The 18427-nt window shown below is 39.0% G+C and overlaps 1 protein-coding gene across 1 annotated transcript in view; it reads left to right on the forward strand.

The window, feature by feature from the left end:
* Positions 1 to 18427, forward strand: part of STAB1 (stabilin 1) — a 1127460-nt gene that overhangs the window by 319693 nt on the left and 789340 nt on the right. The window contains exon 12 of the mRNA XM_053721023.1: positions 5593 to 5715. Within this exon, the coding sequence (XP_053576998.1) occupies positions 5593 to 5715 (123 nt within the window). The remainder of the gene's footprint in view (positions 1 to 5592; positions 5716 to 18427) is intronic.

Genomic DNA, 18427 nt, shown 5'->3' on the forward strand with positions numbered 1-18427 from the left:
TGGCTGATGGAACCTCTGAAATTAATGTGAGCTGAGAAATGCATTGCATTTTAACAACAAATACCAGTATTCTCCAAAGAAAATTTTGACAGATACTTGGCATTATGAAGTTTCATACTTTGCAATATAACATTCTGGTATTTTTAAATGTTAATTACGCTATCCAAAGTACAAATTAATTGCATAATTTAACAAACATTCAGGTAGATTACGAGTTGTGCGTTCGTCTTTTAACGCTGAAAAGATTGCCATTTCAGCGTTAAAACAGCAACGCAGCCATTACAATTCGTGTCAATATAGCTGTACCGCAAGCCTTTTAGCCTTTAACGCAACGTCAGTCCCGCACTCGTAAAAATGATGTTTTTTCATGGGACTTCCATAGAGCTGCCATTGCGAGTTTTGCGGTGAGGCTAAAAAGCTTGCGTTACACCCTATAACAACAAGATCCGTACCGCCATCAGAGAGCAGTAGTTAAGAGTTTTACGCAACAAAACTGTTACATAAAACTCATAACTAAACTGTTACAAAGTACACTAACACCCATAAACTATTAACCCCTTAACCAAGGCCCTTCTGGAAACTACCAATTAAACTAATATAACTATTAAACTAAAATTAAACTAACTACCAATTAATGAAAACTAAAATACACATTAAAAAAATCATAACACTACTATTAAAATTACAACGTATTTCATTACAAAAAATAAAAAATACTAAATTACAAAAAATAAACACTAAATTATGAAAAATAACAAACGGAATTATCAAAAATAAAAAAGAATTACACCTAATCTAATAGCCCTATAAAAATAAAAAGTCTACCCAAAATAAAAAAAACCCTAGCCTACAATAAACTACCAATAGCCATTAAAAGGACCCTTTGTAGGGCATTGCCCTAAGTTAAACAGCTCTTTTACCTGTAAAAAAAATACAAAGACCCCCTAACAGTAAAACCCACCACCCAACCAACCACCCCAAAATAAAAAAACCTAACTCTAACAAAAACCTAAGCTACCCATTGCCCTGAAAAGGTCATTTGTATGGGCATTGCCCTTAAAAGAGCATTTAGCTCTTTTGCATTGCCCTGAAAAGGGCATTTATCTCTTATAAGAAAAGCCCAAACCCTAAACTAAAAAAAAAAAACCACCCAAAAATGTTTAAAAAATCCTAACACTAACCCTCGAAGATCCACTTACAGTTTCTGAAGTCCGAACATCCAGGCAGCGAGAAGTCTTCATCCATGCGGGGAGGTCTTCATCCCTCCAGGCGGCGTCTTCTATCTTCATCCATGCGTCATCTTCTATCTTCATCCTGGCGGCATCTTCTATCTTCATCCCAGCGTTGTCTTCTATCTTCATCCCGGTGGCACGGAGCGGGTCCATCCTGAAGACATCAGGCACGGAGCATCCTTTTCATACGGTCGCCTGCGTATGCTGAATCTTCAATACTAGGGAGCCTTTTCAAAATAGAATGAGAGCTACTTAAATCCTATTGGCTGTTCAAATAAGCCAATAGGATGAGAGCTATTGAAATTCTATTGGCTAATTTGAACAAATGCCCTTTTCAGGGCAATGGGTAGATTAGGTTTAACTTTATTTTTATTTTGTAGGTTTGGGGGATGTGGGTTTGTGTACTGTTAGGGGGTGTTTGTTTTTCTTTTCTAAAAAAAGAGCTGATTTCTTTGGGGCAATGCCCTACAAAAGGAAGGGCCCTTGGTAGTTTATTATAGAATAGGGTTTTTTGTTTTGGGGTGTTTTTTTTTTTTTTTTTAAAAAAAAGGGTATTAGAATAGGAATAATTTTTATTGTTTTGGAAAATTTTGTTTGTTATTTTTTGTAATGGTAGGTTTTTTTATTTTTTGTAATGTTAGTGTTTTTATTTTTTGTAATGGTAGGTTTTAGTGTAAGGCAGCTTAGGTTTTATTTCACAAGTACGTTTGTATTTATTTTAACTAGGTAGTTAGTAAATAGTTAATAACTATTTACTAACTAGTCTACCTAGTTAAAATAAATACAAACTTACCTGTGAAATAAAAATAAAACCTAAGCTAAATACAATAAAACTATTAGTTATATTGTAGCTAGCTTGGGTTTTATTTCACAGGTAAGTATGTATTTAGTTTTAAATAGGTATTATTTAGTTAATAATTGTAACTTTAATTTAGCTCTATTTTAATTATGTTAAAGTTAAGGGGTATTAGGGTTAGGGTTACGGTTAGGGTTAGGTTTAGGGGTTAATATAGTTTAATTTAGGTTGTTGCGATGTTGGGGGCTGGCGGTTTAGGGGCTAATGACAAAAATGTTTCACAAAATTCATAACTAAAATGTTACAAAGTACACTAACACCCATAAACTACCTATTAACCCCTAAACCGCCATCCTCCGCATTGCAAATATATTAAACTGATTAACCCCTAATCTGCTGCCCAGCCACATCGCTAACACTATATAAATGTATTAACCCCTAAACCGCTGACCCCCCACATCGGCAACACTATAATAAAGCATTAACCCCTAAACCGCCAGCCCCCCACATCACAACTAATAAACTAAACCTATTAAAACCTAAACTGCCAGCCCCCCACATCGCAACTAATAAACTAAATCCTATTAACCCCTAAACCGCCGGCCCCCCACATCGCAAAACACTAAATTTAACTATTAACCCCTAAACCTAACACCCCCTAACTTTAAATTAAACTTACAATATAACTATCTTTAAATAAATAAAAACTTACCTGTGAAATAAAAAAAAAACCAACTAAGATTAAACTATAAATTAACCTAACATTACTATTCTAATATAAAATAAAATACCAATTAAAAATCCTAAATTACATGATTAAAAAAACCTAACACTACCAAAAAATAAAAAAACCTATATTACAAATTTAAATAAACCCTTAGAAAAAAAGAAAAAAATCTAACATTACAAAAAAACAACAGCTCTTTTACCCAAAAAATTACAAAGTCCCGCTAACAGTAAACCCCCCACCCAACCAACCCCCCAAAATAAAAAAAACCTGTCTAAAAAAAACTAAGCGACCGATTGCCTATAAAAAGGCATTTGTATGGGCATTGCCCTTAAAATGACATTCAGCTCTTTTACTGCCCATCCCTAATCTAAACCCCCCACCCCAAGTGCTAAAAAGTAACACCCATAAACTACCTATTAACCCCTAAACCGAGGCCCTCTCACATTGCAAACACTAAAAGAAAAATTGTAACCCCTAATCTTCCAAACCGGACATAGCCGCCACTATAATAAATATATTAACCCCTAAACCTCCGCACTCCCGTCTCTCGCAAACACTAGTTAAATATTATTAACCCCTAATCTGCCGTCCCTAACATCACCGCCACCTACCTACATTTATTAACCCCTAATCTTCCGCCCCCAACGTCGCTGCCACTATACTAAAGTTATTAACCCCTAAATCTAAGTCTAACCCTAACACCCCCTAACTTAAATATAATTAAAACAAATCTAACTAAAAATTCCTATCATTAACTAAATTAATCCTATTTAAAAGTAAATACTTACCTGTAAAATAAACCCTAAGCTAGCTACAATATAACTAATAGTTACATTGTATCTAGCTCAGGTTTTATATTTATTTCACAGACAAGTTTGTATTTATTTTAACTAGGTAGGATAGTTATTAAATAGTTATTAACTATTTAATTACTACCTAGCTAAAATAAATACAAAAGTACCTGTAAAATAAAACCTAACCTAAATTACAGTTACACCTAACACTACACTATAATTCAATAAATTAACTAAAATAAATACAATTAAATAAATTACATACAATTTGCTAAATTTAATTAAATTATCTAAAGTACAAAAAAACAAAACACTAAATTACAGAAAATAATAAACAAATTACAGGTATTTAAACTAATTACACCTAATCTAATAGCCCTATTAAAATAAAAAAGCCCCCCAAAATAACAAAAATCCCTAGCCTAAACTAAACTACCAATAGCCCTTAAAAGGGCCTTTTGCGGGGCATTGCCCCAAAGTAATCAGCTCTTGTACCTGTAAAAAAAAATACAAACAACCCCCCCAACAGTAAAACCCACCACCCACACAACCAACCCCCCAAATAAAATACTATCTAAAAAAACCTAAGCTCCCCATTGCCCTGAAAAGGGCATTTGGATGGGCATTGCCCTTAAAAGGGCAGTTAGCTCTTTTGCTGCCCAAAGTCCAAAGTCCCTAACCTAAAAATAAAACCCACCCAATACAACCTTAAAAAAAACTAACACTAACCCCCTGAAGATTGACTTACCGGGAGAAGTCTTCATCCAAGCCGGGCGAAGTGGTCCTCCAGACGGGCAGAAGTCTTCATCCAAGCCGGGCAGAAGTGTTCCTCCAGACGGGCAGAAGTCTTCGTCTAGATGGCATCTTCTATCTTCATCCATCCGGTGCGGAGCGGGTCCATCTTCAAGACATCCGACGCAGAGCATGCTCTTCATCCGACGACTAAAACAGAATGAAGGTACCTTTAAGTGACGTCATCCAAGATGGCGTCCTTTAGATTCCGATTGGCTGATACAATCAGCCAATAGAATGCGAGCTCAATCCTATTGGCTGATTGGATCAGATTAGATTAGGTGTAATTAGTTTAAATTTCTCTAATTTGTTTTTTATTTTCTGTAATTTAGTGTGTTTTTTTGTACTTTAGCTAATTTATTTTATTTAATTGTTTTTAATTTATGTCATTTATTTAATTATAGTGTAGTGTTAGGCGTTAGTGTAACTTAGGTTAGATTTTATTTTACAGGTAAATTTGTATTTATTTTAGCTAGGTAGTTATTAAATAGTTAAAATAAATACAAACTTGTCTGTAAAATAAAAATAAACCCTAAGCTAGCTACAATGTAACTATTAGTTATATTGTAGCTAGCTTAGGTTTTATTTTATAGGTAAGTATTTAGTTTTAAATAGGAATAATGTAGTTAATGATAGTAATTTTATTTAGATTTATTGTAATTATATTTAAGTTCCCTAAATTCCAAACTCCCAATTTAGTCTGAAATACAAACTTTTTTTATTAATATTTAAAAAAAAAATCTAAAGTTACTATTTTCCCCACCTATAAGTCACAAATGATAATCTCTGCCTGTGTCTTTGTTTTTTTTGTGTGTTCTAAAATGAAAATAATAGTCTATATTTATTTTAAACAATTACCTTTTTTATTACGGCACTGTACTTTCTTTGTATGCAAAGGTATTAAAAATGATATAAAACTACATTTATGTTACTTGTATTATGACATGTAAAAATTAGCTAAATGACATAAGATATTGTTGTTTACATTTCGTTCCATCCCCTCTCCTAACTGTCCCATTTTAAATATGCCAATATTCAAAACTATTCGGAAATCCAAACCTTTTCTTGTCCTGAGCAGTTTGGATAAAGGGTTTTATACCTGTAAATAGTTAAGGTACAGTACCCTTATTTAAAATTTATTTTGAGAGACCTTGATTTATTCTAATTAGATATTTCTGTGAAAGTCACCAACAATTATGCTGTATGGCCAATTTTCTGATTTATTAAATGCCTTTTTTTTATATACAGGAAACACTTGCAAAAGAAATATGCAAAGTTCATATAATTCCTGGCCAGCATTTGCTAGAGGATTTAACAGAAACTAGAAAGCTGCAGACATTGAGTGGCGATACACTGGATTTTCCATCCACTGTAAGTGAGCATTAATGTCTCTGTTTAAGGGGTTAACAAATACATTTCAAAAAGCTATTGCAAACATTTTTGGAGGCTCTGTAAAGGCTGGACAATATTATAATTTACCTTTGTGAGACACATGTTTTTATATTCTCCTTTTCTGTAGAATGAAGCAGCATTTTATATAATTAACTATTTAAATACCAGAGTTTCCAATAAGCTATACATTTTTTTAAACAATTTAGTATACCCTAAATTCCCCCCCCCCCCTTTAATTTGTTTCCAATTATTCATTGTACCTGCTGAAGTTTATTAATTTGTTAATAAATAGCTTCTTTACTTTTATTTCAGCATTTCAAATAGCTGGTTTTGCCTGTGGTATACATACATATACTGAAAGTTTCTATTTTCAAGTATAGGTTAAAGAAAAGTTCTGTAAACATATCCAAAAGAAGAAAGTGCATTCCCAGTAGGAGGTAGAAGAGATAAGCAATACATTGTTAATTTTTAATTGTTCTCTCTAAGGGCCTGATATTCAAAACCTCGCCCGCATGGAGAGAATTCACGCAAAATTTTTGGGATTTTATTTGGGCCTTGTATTGTAATGTAGGAGTCTCTGTTTCACATCGAGAACACTACATAGTGACATAAACATTTCTAAAAATAAAATTTGTTTTTCTAATTTTTTTTAAGGGCCTCACCGTACCGCTAAGACTTCTTAGATCATCTCACCTGAGCAGCAAGGTTTTGAATATCAGGCCCTAAGTATGGTTTGGTTTACAGACAGATATAATAAAAATAATCATATGAATGTACAGAAAGTGATAAAATAAGGATATCTGATTTCCCTGCAAGCTCAACCCATTTTTATGGGTTGTGGTTTCAAAGAACAAAACCAGCTATTTCAAACACAGAAATAAGCCTAAAATAACAATTGCTCTTACATTTTATACTCTTCAGCTGTTATAACAAGTAATCGAAACACATTCAAATATGATGATGTCTAATAGCAGATGTGATGTCACTTTTAACATTCATGGATAGGAACCACATGAAATTAAGTTGTGCCTGCTAAAAATACCCTTATTTACAGCATTTTGACAAGAATTGGCAACTGAAATATTTTAAGACATATTGTGCAAACTTGTCAAAGCACTCGCCTTGAGGTTGCTTGGGCACTAGTAAAATATTGACCTTTAAATAATACAAATACTGTAGTCACTTGTTCACTAAAGTCTACAAAAACCGCATCAAAGTTTCTGAAGGTCCATTTTAGACATGTCGAGGTCTATTTATCAAAGGTCTGTCGGACCTGATCCAACAGTGAGGTTCAGGTCCGACAGACATCGCTGAATGCGGAGAGCAATACGCTCTCCGTATTCAGCATTGTACCAGCAGCTCTTGTGAGCTGCTGGTGCTACACGGCCCCTGCAGACTCGCGGCCAATCGGCCACCAGCAGGGGGTGTCAATCAACCCGATCGTAGTCGATTGGTGTCAGGTGCCAGGAATCAGACTGAGACGAGAAGTGCAAAAATAATCACACCTTTATTAATAAAAAAAATAATAAAAAGTCCACAAGTCAAATAACAAGCCAGGAGTCAAAACCAGAGCTGGTAGTCAGACGAGCCTAGTCAGGAGCCAAAGCGAATAGTCAGACGAGCCGGAATCAGGAACAAGGAAAACAGCAGAGACAGGAACAAGCCAGGGATCAGGAACCAGGAAGGACATCAGACAGGCAGGTAATACACAGGAACTCTCACAAACAGGTCTGATACAACACAAAGGCAAAGCATACTGAACAGAGGCCCTTTAAATAATAAGTGATGACATCACAATTCTGAGACTGCATCCTGTCTCACACAGATGATGCACACCGGTCTGGTCATAAAAGGAAGTGCAGGAAATTAGCAGCATCCCCCACAATGCACCATAGTCAGCAAGAGAGGTGAGTAAAATGGCTGCCAGCAGCACATGGCAAACAAAACAGGGAAAAAACTCTGACAGTACCCTCCCCTGAACGACCCCTCCCCCGTGGGAGGACAAAAGACTTATTGGGGAAACGGGCATGGAAGGCACGGAGGAGGGCGGGAGCATGAACATCAGAGGAGGGAAACCAAGAATGCTCCTCCGGACCGTAGCCCCTCCAGTGAACCAAATACTGTACACGGCCCCTGGACATACGAGAGTCAGTGATGCTGCTGACCTCATACTCCTCATGGTTGTCAACAAAGATAGGACGGGAACAAGGCAACACAGTGGTAAACCGATTACAAACCAATGGTTTCAAGAGAGAGACATGAAAAACATTGGAGATACGCATTGCAGGAGGAAGGTCAAGAGCGTAGGCCACAGGATTGACCCGTCGGAGTATTCGAAAAGGACCAACATAACGGGGAGCCAGTTTATTGGAAGGCACATGAAGGTTCAAGTTGCAGGAGGACAGCCATACTCTCACACCAACCTGGTAGGAAGGCGTGGGCAGATGCCTACGATCAGCCTGGAACTTTTGGAGCTGCATAGAACAATGACGGCAATCCTGAATCTGCACCCACAAGGAACGGAGTTGCCGGAGATGCTCCTCCAAAGCCGGAATACCCTGAGACATGAATGAATCAGACAACAAGGATGGTTGAAACCCATAATTTGCCATGAACGGGGATAACTTGGAGGAAGCATTAATAGCACTATTACGAGCAAACTCTGCCCAAGGTAACAGTTCAGACCAATTATTGTGGTGATCTGAGACATAGCAATGGAGGAACTGTTCCAGAGCTTAATTAGACCATTCCACAGCCCCATTGGATTGAGTGTGATATGCCGAGGAGAAGGAAAGCTGGATCCCCATTTGAGCACAAAAGGAATGCCAAAATCTGGAGACAAACTGGCTACCCCGGTCCGACACTATCTCCTTGGGTAACCCATGTAAACGGAAGACCTCCTGGGCAAAAATTGAAGCAAGCTCCTGAGCGGTAGGCAGCTTCATCAAGGGAATGCAATGTGACATTTTAGAAAAACGGTCAACCACCATAAGGATAACAGTATTGCCATTGGAAACAGGGAGCTCGACAATGAAGTCCATGGAAAGATGTTTCCAAGGACGCTCACCATTAGCAATAGGTTGAAGAAGACCCACAGGAAGACTACGAGGAGTCTTATTCTGTGCACAAACTGAGCAGGAGGCAACATACGCAGCAACATCAGAACAAAGACCTTGCCACCAGAATTGTCGAGTGACAGACCAAATCATTTGGTTCCTGCCTGGGTGACCTGCTGCTTTAGGATAGTGGTTAGGGTGCAAAAGTTTAGTTTGAAGATTCTCAGAAACAAAACACTTACCATTAGGTTTCTCAGGAGGTGCATTGGTTTGTTCAGCCAGGATCTCCTCCCCCAAGGGAGAAGTCAAATTAGTACGTATGGTAACTAAAATATCGTCAGGAGGTATAACAGGAGTAGGTACAGACTCCTTGGACAGAGGCAAAAATTGCCGAGAGAGGGCATCAGCCCTAACATTCTTACTACCAGGCAGGTAGGAGACCACATAATTAAACTGAGACAAAAATAGCGCCCATCTGGCCTGTCTGGCGACAAACGTTTTGCTTCAGATAGATAAGTTAAATTCTTGTGGTCAGTAAGAATGAGGACTAGCGCGCTAGTACCCTCAAGAAGATGCTTCCATTCCTTGAGGGCCAAAATTATGCCCAGTAATTCCCTGTCGCCAATTTCATAATTGCACTCCGCTGGAGACAATTTCTTAGAGAAGAAACCACACGGATGCAGGCAACCGTCAGGCGTAGGACGTTGAGACAAGAGGGCACCTACTCCAGTCTCGGACGCATCTACCTCAAGAACAAAAGGCAGGACAGGGTTAGGATTAGCCAGAACTGGAGCGGTAGCAAAGGCAGTCTTAAGACTATCAAAGGCCTTAATGGCAGTAGGTGACCAATGGAGTGGATCATTCTCTTTACTAGTCATGTCTGTGATAGGTTTGACCAAGGAAGACAAGTTTTTATATATAGTTTTCTATAGTAATTTGTCGAACCCCAAAAAACGTTGAATAGACTGAAGACCAACTGAGCGAGGCCACTGCAGAACTGCAGATAACTTGTCAGGATCCATGGAGATCCCTGCAACAGAGATAACATAACCTAGGAAGGTTACTTGAGTCTGATGGAACTCACATTTCTTGAGTTTACAAAACAGGCCATTCTCATGTAGTCTCTGAAGAACCCGTGTAACATCAGAACGATGAGCCTCAAGTGTGGGTGAGTGTATGAGGATGTCGTCTAAGTACACCACAACACACTGTTGCAACATATCTCGTAGGACATCATTAATAAATTCCTGGAAAACAGCAGGAGCATTACATAGGCCAAAGGGCATTACAAGATACTCATAATGCCCGCTCCTGGTGTTAAATGCTGTTTTCCATTCGTGGCCCTCCTTGATCCTAACGAGATTGTACGCTCCTCTAAAATCAAGTTTAGTAAAGACCATAGTTCCCTTGAGGCGGTCAAAGAGTTCCGTAATGAGCAGAATAGGGTAAGCATTCTTAATGGTAAGAGGATTAAGACCCCTATAATCGATGCATGGTCTTAACTCGCCACCCTTTTTCTTTACAAAGAAGAAGCTAGCCCCTGCAGGAGAGCAGGATTTGCGGATGATCCCTCGCGACAGAGCATCAGCAACATACTCCTCCATAGCAACAGAGAGAGGGTAAACCCGGCCCTGAGGAGGAATGGCTCCGGGTTGCAGGTCTATGGCACAATTGTAAGACCGGTAAGGAGGCAGCGTACCGGCACACACCTTGTCAAAAACATCTAGGAACTCTTGGTACTCCAAGTGCACAAGAATTTAACTGGTTTCCGAAGACAAGTGGAAATACATTGCGGGGAAAAATAGCCCGCAGCACCAGAGTCAACAAGAGCCTGGGTGACTATGGAGGAGTCCACCCTGGAAAGGACAACCGTGACCAAAGGTTTCTCCTTAAGCGGTTCCGGGGATGAGGATAAACCACCCAAGGTCTTCCCCCGACAGGACCTTAGGTGTGAGCGTTTCCCGGCCGTGTAGGACAAGACTTCAAAAGGTGGCCCTGTAACCCACAATAGAGGCAGAGCCCCTCCCTCCTCCTAAAGGCCCTCTCCGCTGCGGAGAGACGCGTGAATCCCAACTGCATTGGCTCAGCAGTACCTGGTGACTCAGGACCAGGAGCCATGGGAGGAGAGGGAGGCATGGGTGGGAACGAACACGTATGAGACAACGGAACAGGAGGCTTCCACAAGCGCTCCTTGAAAGAGGGCCTCTCTCTGAGTCTGATGTCAATTAGGATCAAAAAAGACACCAATGCCTCGAGATCCTCTAGTAACTCTCTGGCAGCAACTTCGTCTTTAATCGCATCAGAGAGCCCATGAAAGAAGGCATCAACAAGGGCTTTGTTGTTCCAACCAACCTCTGCGGCAAGCGTACGGAACTCAATAGCATACTGAGCAACAGATCTTGCACCTTGCTGAATGGAATTGAGTCGTTTAGCAGCAGAGGAGGAGCGAGCCGGAACATCAAATACCCTTCGAAAGGAGGCCACAAATTCAGGGTAATTTGAAATCACAGGTTTATTAGTCTCCCACAAGGGATTAGCCCAGGCAAGAGCTGTGTCAGATGAGAAATCCCACCTTAGCTCTGTCAGAGGGAAACGCCTGAGGTAACATCTCAAAGTAAATGGCCACCTGGTTCAAAAACACTCTGCACTGAATAGGATCGCCTCCATATCGCTGAGGTAGAGGTGCAGAACCGGACATGCTCCTGGTAGGACTAGGTGCAGCAGCAGAAACAGGAGCAGCCATAACTTGTGGGACACTTTAGTCCAAATGTGCAGTGCGAGTCAGCAGGGTTTGCAGGGCTAGTGCAAATTGATCCAAACGGTGATCCTGTTCATCCATCCTGGAAATGATGGCAGGTAAAGGTGGATTATTAGCACCATCAGGATTCATGGCCTTTGCATAATGTCAGGGTGCCAGGAATCAGACTGAGACGAGAAGTGCAAAAATAATCACACCTTTATTAATAACTAAAAAATAATAAAAAGTCCACAAGTCAAATAACAAGCCAGGAGTCAAAACCAGAGCTGGTAGTCAGACGAGCCGAGTCAGGAGCCAAAGCAAATAGTCAGACGAGCCGGAATCAGGAACAAGGAAAACGGCAGTCAGGAACAAACCAGGGATCAGGAACCAGGAAGGACGTCAGACAGCCAGGTAATACACAGGAACTCTCACAAACGGGTCTGAGACAACGCAAAGGCAAAGTATACTGAACAGAGGCCCTTTAAATAATAAGTGATGACATCACAGTTCTGAGACTGCATCCTGTCTCACACAGATGATGCACACCAGTCTGGCCATAAAAGGAAGTGCAGGAAATGAGCAGCATCCCCCACAATGCACCATAGTCAGCAAGAGAGGTGGGTAAAATGGCTGCCAGCAGCACATGGCAAACAAAACAGGGAAAAAACCCTGACAATCACGTTGAATACCGGCGAAGTCTTTAGACCGCTGCTTCATAACTGCTACTTCATGATAGATAGGCCCCGTAGTCATCTTGTTCATATTATATGGCCATCAATTAGATAGCTAGGATCCTATAGATGCTCAAGAGAATGTGCATTGAATCTCTTGTCATCATTCCCAATTAAAGATGTCTTATGGCCTTTTTGCCAATTCATTAGAGGAGCCATGCAAAGTGTTTTGTGTTAAGCTATTGAGGGGTTTACATTTATGAACCCATTCTTCTCCATTTGATGACCATTAGAAACCCAATAATCATTTCCCTTTTCGGATGATATTTGGACTTTTCTAATTCACCAATGTTGATCTCTTAAAACCTCGTTTGGATCTTCATATCAGTTTCAATTTTAAAATTAATATTAATATACACCTAGATTACAAGTTTTGCACTATAGAGGGTGCAAAACGAACGCAACAAAAGTTCCGTTATTTCACCCTCCATAGCTCCGTAACGCAACCCCATTGATGTCTATGGGGACAAAAAAGTTACATTTAATCCTAACACCCTGACATAAACCCCAAGTCTAAACACCCCTAATCTGCTGCCCCCGACATTGCCGACACCTACATAAACTTATTAACCCCTAATCTGCCACCCCCGACATCGCCGCCACCAAAATAAATCTATTAACCCCTAATCTGCCGCTCCCGATATCACCGCCACTATAATAAAGTTATTAACCCCTATTCCCCCGCACCCCAACATCGCCCACACTATAATAAATATATTAACTCCTATTCCGCCTCTCCCTGATATTGCCGCCACTAAATAAAGTTATTAACCCTTAAACCTCTGGCCTCACACATCACTGCCACTAAATAAACCTATTAACCCCTAAACCGACAAATAAGCCTATTAACTCCTAAACACATCGCAAAAACTAAATTAAACTATTAACCCCTAAACCAAACAAGATCCCTATCTTAAAATAAATAAAAACTTACCTGGGAAATTAAAAAAAAACTAAGCTTAAACTAACATTACTATTATACTAATCTATTATACTAAAATTAAAATAACTATAAATTAAATTACTCATTGAATAAACCTAATACTACTAAAAAAATTAAATCATCAGTTACAAAAAATAAAAAAATACTAAATTATGAAAAATAAACGAAATTATCCAAAATATAAAATTACACCTAATCTAATAGCCCTATAAAAATAAAAAGCCCCCCCAAAATAAAAAAATCCCCTAGCCTACAATAAACTACCAATAGCCATTAAAAGGGCCTTTTGTACGTCATTGCCCTAAAGAAATCAGCTCTTTTCCCTGAAAAAAATACAAAGTCCCCCCCAACAGTAAAACCCACCACCCAACCAACCCCCCAAAATAAAAAACCTAATTTAAAAAAAATTGCCCTGAAAAGGGCATTTGTATGGGCATTGCCCTTAAAAGGGCATTCAGCTCTTTTTCTTGCCCTTAAAAGAGCATTTAGCTCTTTTAAGACAAGCCAAACCCTAATCTAAAAAAAAACCCACCCAAAAAAAGTTTAAAAGTTTAAAAAAAAAACACTAACCCCCGACGATCCACTTACAGTTTCTAAAGTCCGGACATCTATACTCATACAAGTTGCGAGAAGTCTTCATCCAGGTGGCATCTTCTATCTTCATCCCGGCAGCGCGGAGCGGCTCCATCCTGAAGACATCCGGCTCGGTGCATCCTCTTCATACGGTCGCCGCCATACACTGAATCTTCAATGCAAGGGAGCTGTTTCAAAATGGCGTCCCTTGCATTCCTATTGGCTGATTTGTTTTTTGAAATTCAAATCAGCCAATAGGATGAGAGCTACTGAAATCCTATTTGCTGTTCAAATCAGCCAATAGGATGAGAGTTACTGAAATTCTATTGGCTGTTCAAATCAGATTCATGATTTTGATTCAAATGGACATTCAGATCCTGGTAACCAACTCACAGCAATATATATTTAAGATACAATATAAACAAGGATAAATGTTAAAAAAGGACTGTGCTTAATTATCTGGTATTATACAAATGTAACTCTTTGTAAACGGCATGTACTATGTTTAATGTTGACATGTTAATAAAAAATATTTTAACATAAAAATGATCATTCTTTATTTATTTTTCGGTCCTCACAAAGTACAGAAAGCAACAGCAACTAATTTAGCCACTTGGTTTAAGGCTTTAGGGCTAGATTACTAGTGGAGCACTACATTTTTGCATGCCTGCAGGCGCGTGATAATTAACCAGCTGTTACATCTGAAAGCTCAGAAGAGGCTCCCATAGGAGCCTATGGAAGCACGCTCTTGTGAGCATTTTTTTGTACAGTTGGTGGCAGTACCGGTTTACACTTTACTTACACTACTTTCTCTTTCCTGCTTTTCTCCTTTCTATTAGCCATATGTATGAATAAGAGATTATGGGAAAGTGGGTGGGATTAAAAACTCTATTGTGTTGGGTGTTCTGTCTCCCTCTAGTGGACTGGAGTTTAATCCCACATGAATTATCAGGTAAGCATACATTTTGTATTTTACTTTAAAAAACCTCATGTGAGAATGCCTTTGAAATTCCTTTTCCCTATATTTTTCCTGCGATATATATATATATATATATATATATATATATATATATATATATATATATATATATATGTATGTATATATATATATATATATATATATATATATATATATATATATAAAAATCAATGTAAATATTTGCATAGGAAATTAGTACATCTAAGCAAGTATCCCCGCTTGCTTTCCCCCAGAAATTCTTAATATGCAATGTTTCCAATGCACAAGAGATTTGTGGGTAAGATATGCAAATTAGGTATGCAAATTCTCAGTTTTTTTTCTTCAAAAATACTGTTTTAACACAGCGATCCTTTTAAACAGGAATATGACAGCAAACCAGAAATAGTGAGTGATTTCTGGTTTGCTGTCATATTCCTGTTTAAAAGGATCGCTGTGTTAAAACAGTATTTTTGAAGCAAAAAAACTGAGAATTTGCATACCTAATTTGCATATCTTACCCACAAATCTCTTGTGCATTGGAAACATTGCATATTATGAATTTCTGGGGGAAAGCAAGCGGGGATACTTGCTTAGATGTACTAATTTCCTATGCAAATATTTACATTGATTTAATTTTGAGACATGGAGGATTTTAATTTCAGTTTTTTATCCCCCCCCCCATAATTTTAATGAATTTATATATATATATATATATATATATATATATATATATAATGCTTATTGGCTGACAATTACTCACTGGTAGATAGTTCCTGTTAATGTGTTAATGGACATGAAAGTCAAAATTAAACTTTCATAACTCAGATTATAACATATGAGATATATTTCCCACCACTAGGAGGAGGTCAAGACCCCATACATCTCTCTCTTAGTTTTGTTCTTGGCCTGAGATGGTTGAGAACAGAAGTTGTTGAGCTATTTGCTTATGGATTACAAATTGGGAGCTCAGACCTATGTGAGTCCCAGAGTCCCTGGGGAGTATCAATTACAAAGAAGACAAAAAATACTCTTCACAGCAGCTGAATGATACAGGGCCATAGGAATAACCTGTTATGTGCACAGCATTTCCCTAATGGAACTAGCCGTAACTACCCTCAGGCATCGCAGGGACTCATCCCTAGCCTCCCCCTGAGGGACTTCGGTATTTCCTACTGCAATCCTCTGTGGTACTCGATACCTGCACTGGATATCTCTCTACTGGACATTGACATGCCTTGTAAGCCAGTGGAGGGGTGCTACGAAAGGTAAGTGACTTTATACAGCACAGACACAGCCCAGAGGCTATGTCTATGACACAGGTACAGCATATCCAGGGGACTTAAAGGACCACTAAATGCAGTAGAATTGCATAATAAAAAAACAAGGCAATAACAACTATTCTGAATTTCAAATAGGCAGTAGATTTTTTTCCTGACAAATTTATTTTTTCTCCCATTTTCCGGCCCTTGTAATCATGTGACAGACATCAGCCAATAACAGACTAGTATACGTATACCCTGTGAGCTTGTCCTTGCTCACTAAATCTTGTTCCCCAGAAAGTGTGAATATAAAAAGACTGTGCAAAATTTGATAATGGAAGTAAATTGGAAAGTGTTTTAAAACTGCATGCTCTTTCTGAATCATAAAGGTCTATTTTGACTTGAGTATCCCTTTAACCTGCTCCCCACATGACACAATTGTTTCTCCATATCATGTCCCTAACTTTTCTACTATCATTGGGAACACTATCAGGGAAGCCTCTAACCCTCTTCAGCCCTTTGACAGCTTTAGGGGTAATTTTTTGTGCACTTTTAAAAAATAGGTGTATGGCCCTTTAAAGAGAACCAGCAAAAGCTTAGTGCATAATGCAGTTTGGTAGTGGAGGCTACGGTTAGGCTGGGGAACATGATTCTGTTATGTTTGAGTGGTTCTTAATCTTAGTGCACTATAATTTATTTAAAAACAGTCAAGTGTTTTTTTTCATTACTCTAAGACACCGGCTTTGCTCTGGCGGTAGCTCTGCCCCCTCTGTGTTCCCAGGCTTTTTTTTCTCAGTCCAGAACTTCAGTGACTAGATTTCAGCTATAACAGTAGGGCCTTCTTTTAAACAGATTCTAATCTTACTTCCATTGCCTGCCAGTCCCGGGAAGGGGGTGAGTACCCATACAGGAGCTGCCAGGGGGTACATAAAACTTATCACATTAGGAGATTATATAAGTGTCTGAGGGAGTGTTTTAAAGTGTCAAGGATTTACAAAATTGCATTAAGGCCCTTAAATGGCTCAAGCATTTATGGGTGATGCTGTAAAGGACATTATTAAGATCAATGTTGAAAATATGTCTATGACAGTACTGGCAAGGAGATCCTTTTGGTTAAAATCTTGGCCATCACTAAAAATAGACTGATGACTCTTTCCTTCCAAGGGAAGATTCTATTCAGTTCAGACAGTCAACTGGTGGGAAAGGAGCCTTTCTTCCTCTGGATAAAAAATCCAAAGGAAAAAACAGAAGAGGAAATCAGTTTTGTTCCTTTTGCTCCTCTGAGTTCAGAAGTCCTCTTCTTCTCAGAAATCTGAGCCCTCCAAGTCAGCTTGGAAGCCTGGTTCTTCGTGGTCAAAGAACAAAAATACAAATAGTACAATAACACCACTAAGTCAGCATGAAGGTGCAGCCCCCAAATAGAATCTGTTCTGGTAGGGGGCAGACTGAGTCTCTTTCAGGAGGATTGGCACAGGTCAGTCCAGGACCCCTGGGTTTAAAACATAATTTCTCAGGGTTATCAGATAGGCTTTTGGTCCAGACCTCCTGGAGGGCGATTCCTTCTGTCACATGTTTCCAAACTTTAGTCAAAGGTGGCTGCCTTTCTACAGTGTGTTCAGGAATTAAAGGATATGGGGTAATTATTCCAGTACCGGTATCTCAACAGGGTCAAGGGTTTTACTCCAATCTGTTCATTGTACCAAAGAAGGAAGTGACCTACAGACCTGTCTTAGACCTAAAGACGTTAAACATGTTTGTCAGGGTTCAACAAGATGGAAACAATTCACACAATCTTGCCCTTAATTCAAAACTGTAAATTTAGGACTACAATAGACCTCAAAGATGGATACCTGCACATTCCTATCCACTTGGATCACTATCAATTCCTTAAGCTTGCTTATATAAACAAACACTACCAGTTTGTCGCTCTTCCGTTAGGTCTGGCTACAGCTCCACACATCTTTACAAAGGTGCAAGGTGCTCTGTTACCACTGATCAGAACTCAGGGGATTTCAATTGCACCATATCTGGACGACATACTAGTGCAAGCTCCTTCTCTATCATTAGTGATCACTCATTCTCGCAAGCTTCTATTTTTTTCTCCAAAACCATGGTTGGAAGATCAATGTTCTCAAAAGCTCATTATATCCTGCTACAAGGGTAACATATTAGGAGTCATAATAGATTCAGTCCTTATGCGTCTGTTCCTGACATGGTAGATGCTTGGTATGTCCATAAAAATTCCATCTAGCATATCTGTTTCCTCTGTTTGTTCTTCTGCCAAGAGTCATTGCTCGGATCAAACAGGAGTCAGCATCAGGGATATTAATCGCTCCAGCCTGGTCCCGCAGGACATGGTATGCGGACCTAGTACAGATGTCATCAACGCCTCCATGGCGACTTCCTCTGAGACAAGACATGTTATTACAAG

Source organism: Bombina bombina, chromosome 7, assembly GCF_027579735.1.
Source record: "Bombina bombina isolate aBomBom1 chromosome 7, aBomBom1.pri, whole genome shotgun sequence".
In the NCBI taxonomy this organism is placed as follows: Eukaryota; Metazoa; Chordata; class Amphibia; order Anura; family Bombinatoridae; genus Bombina; species Bombina bombina.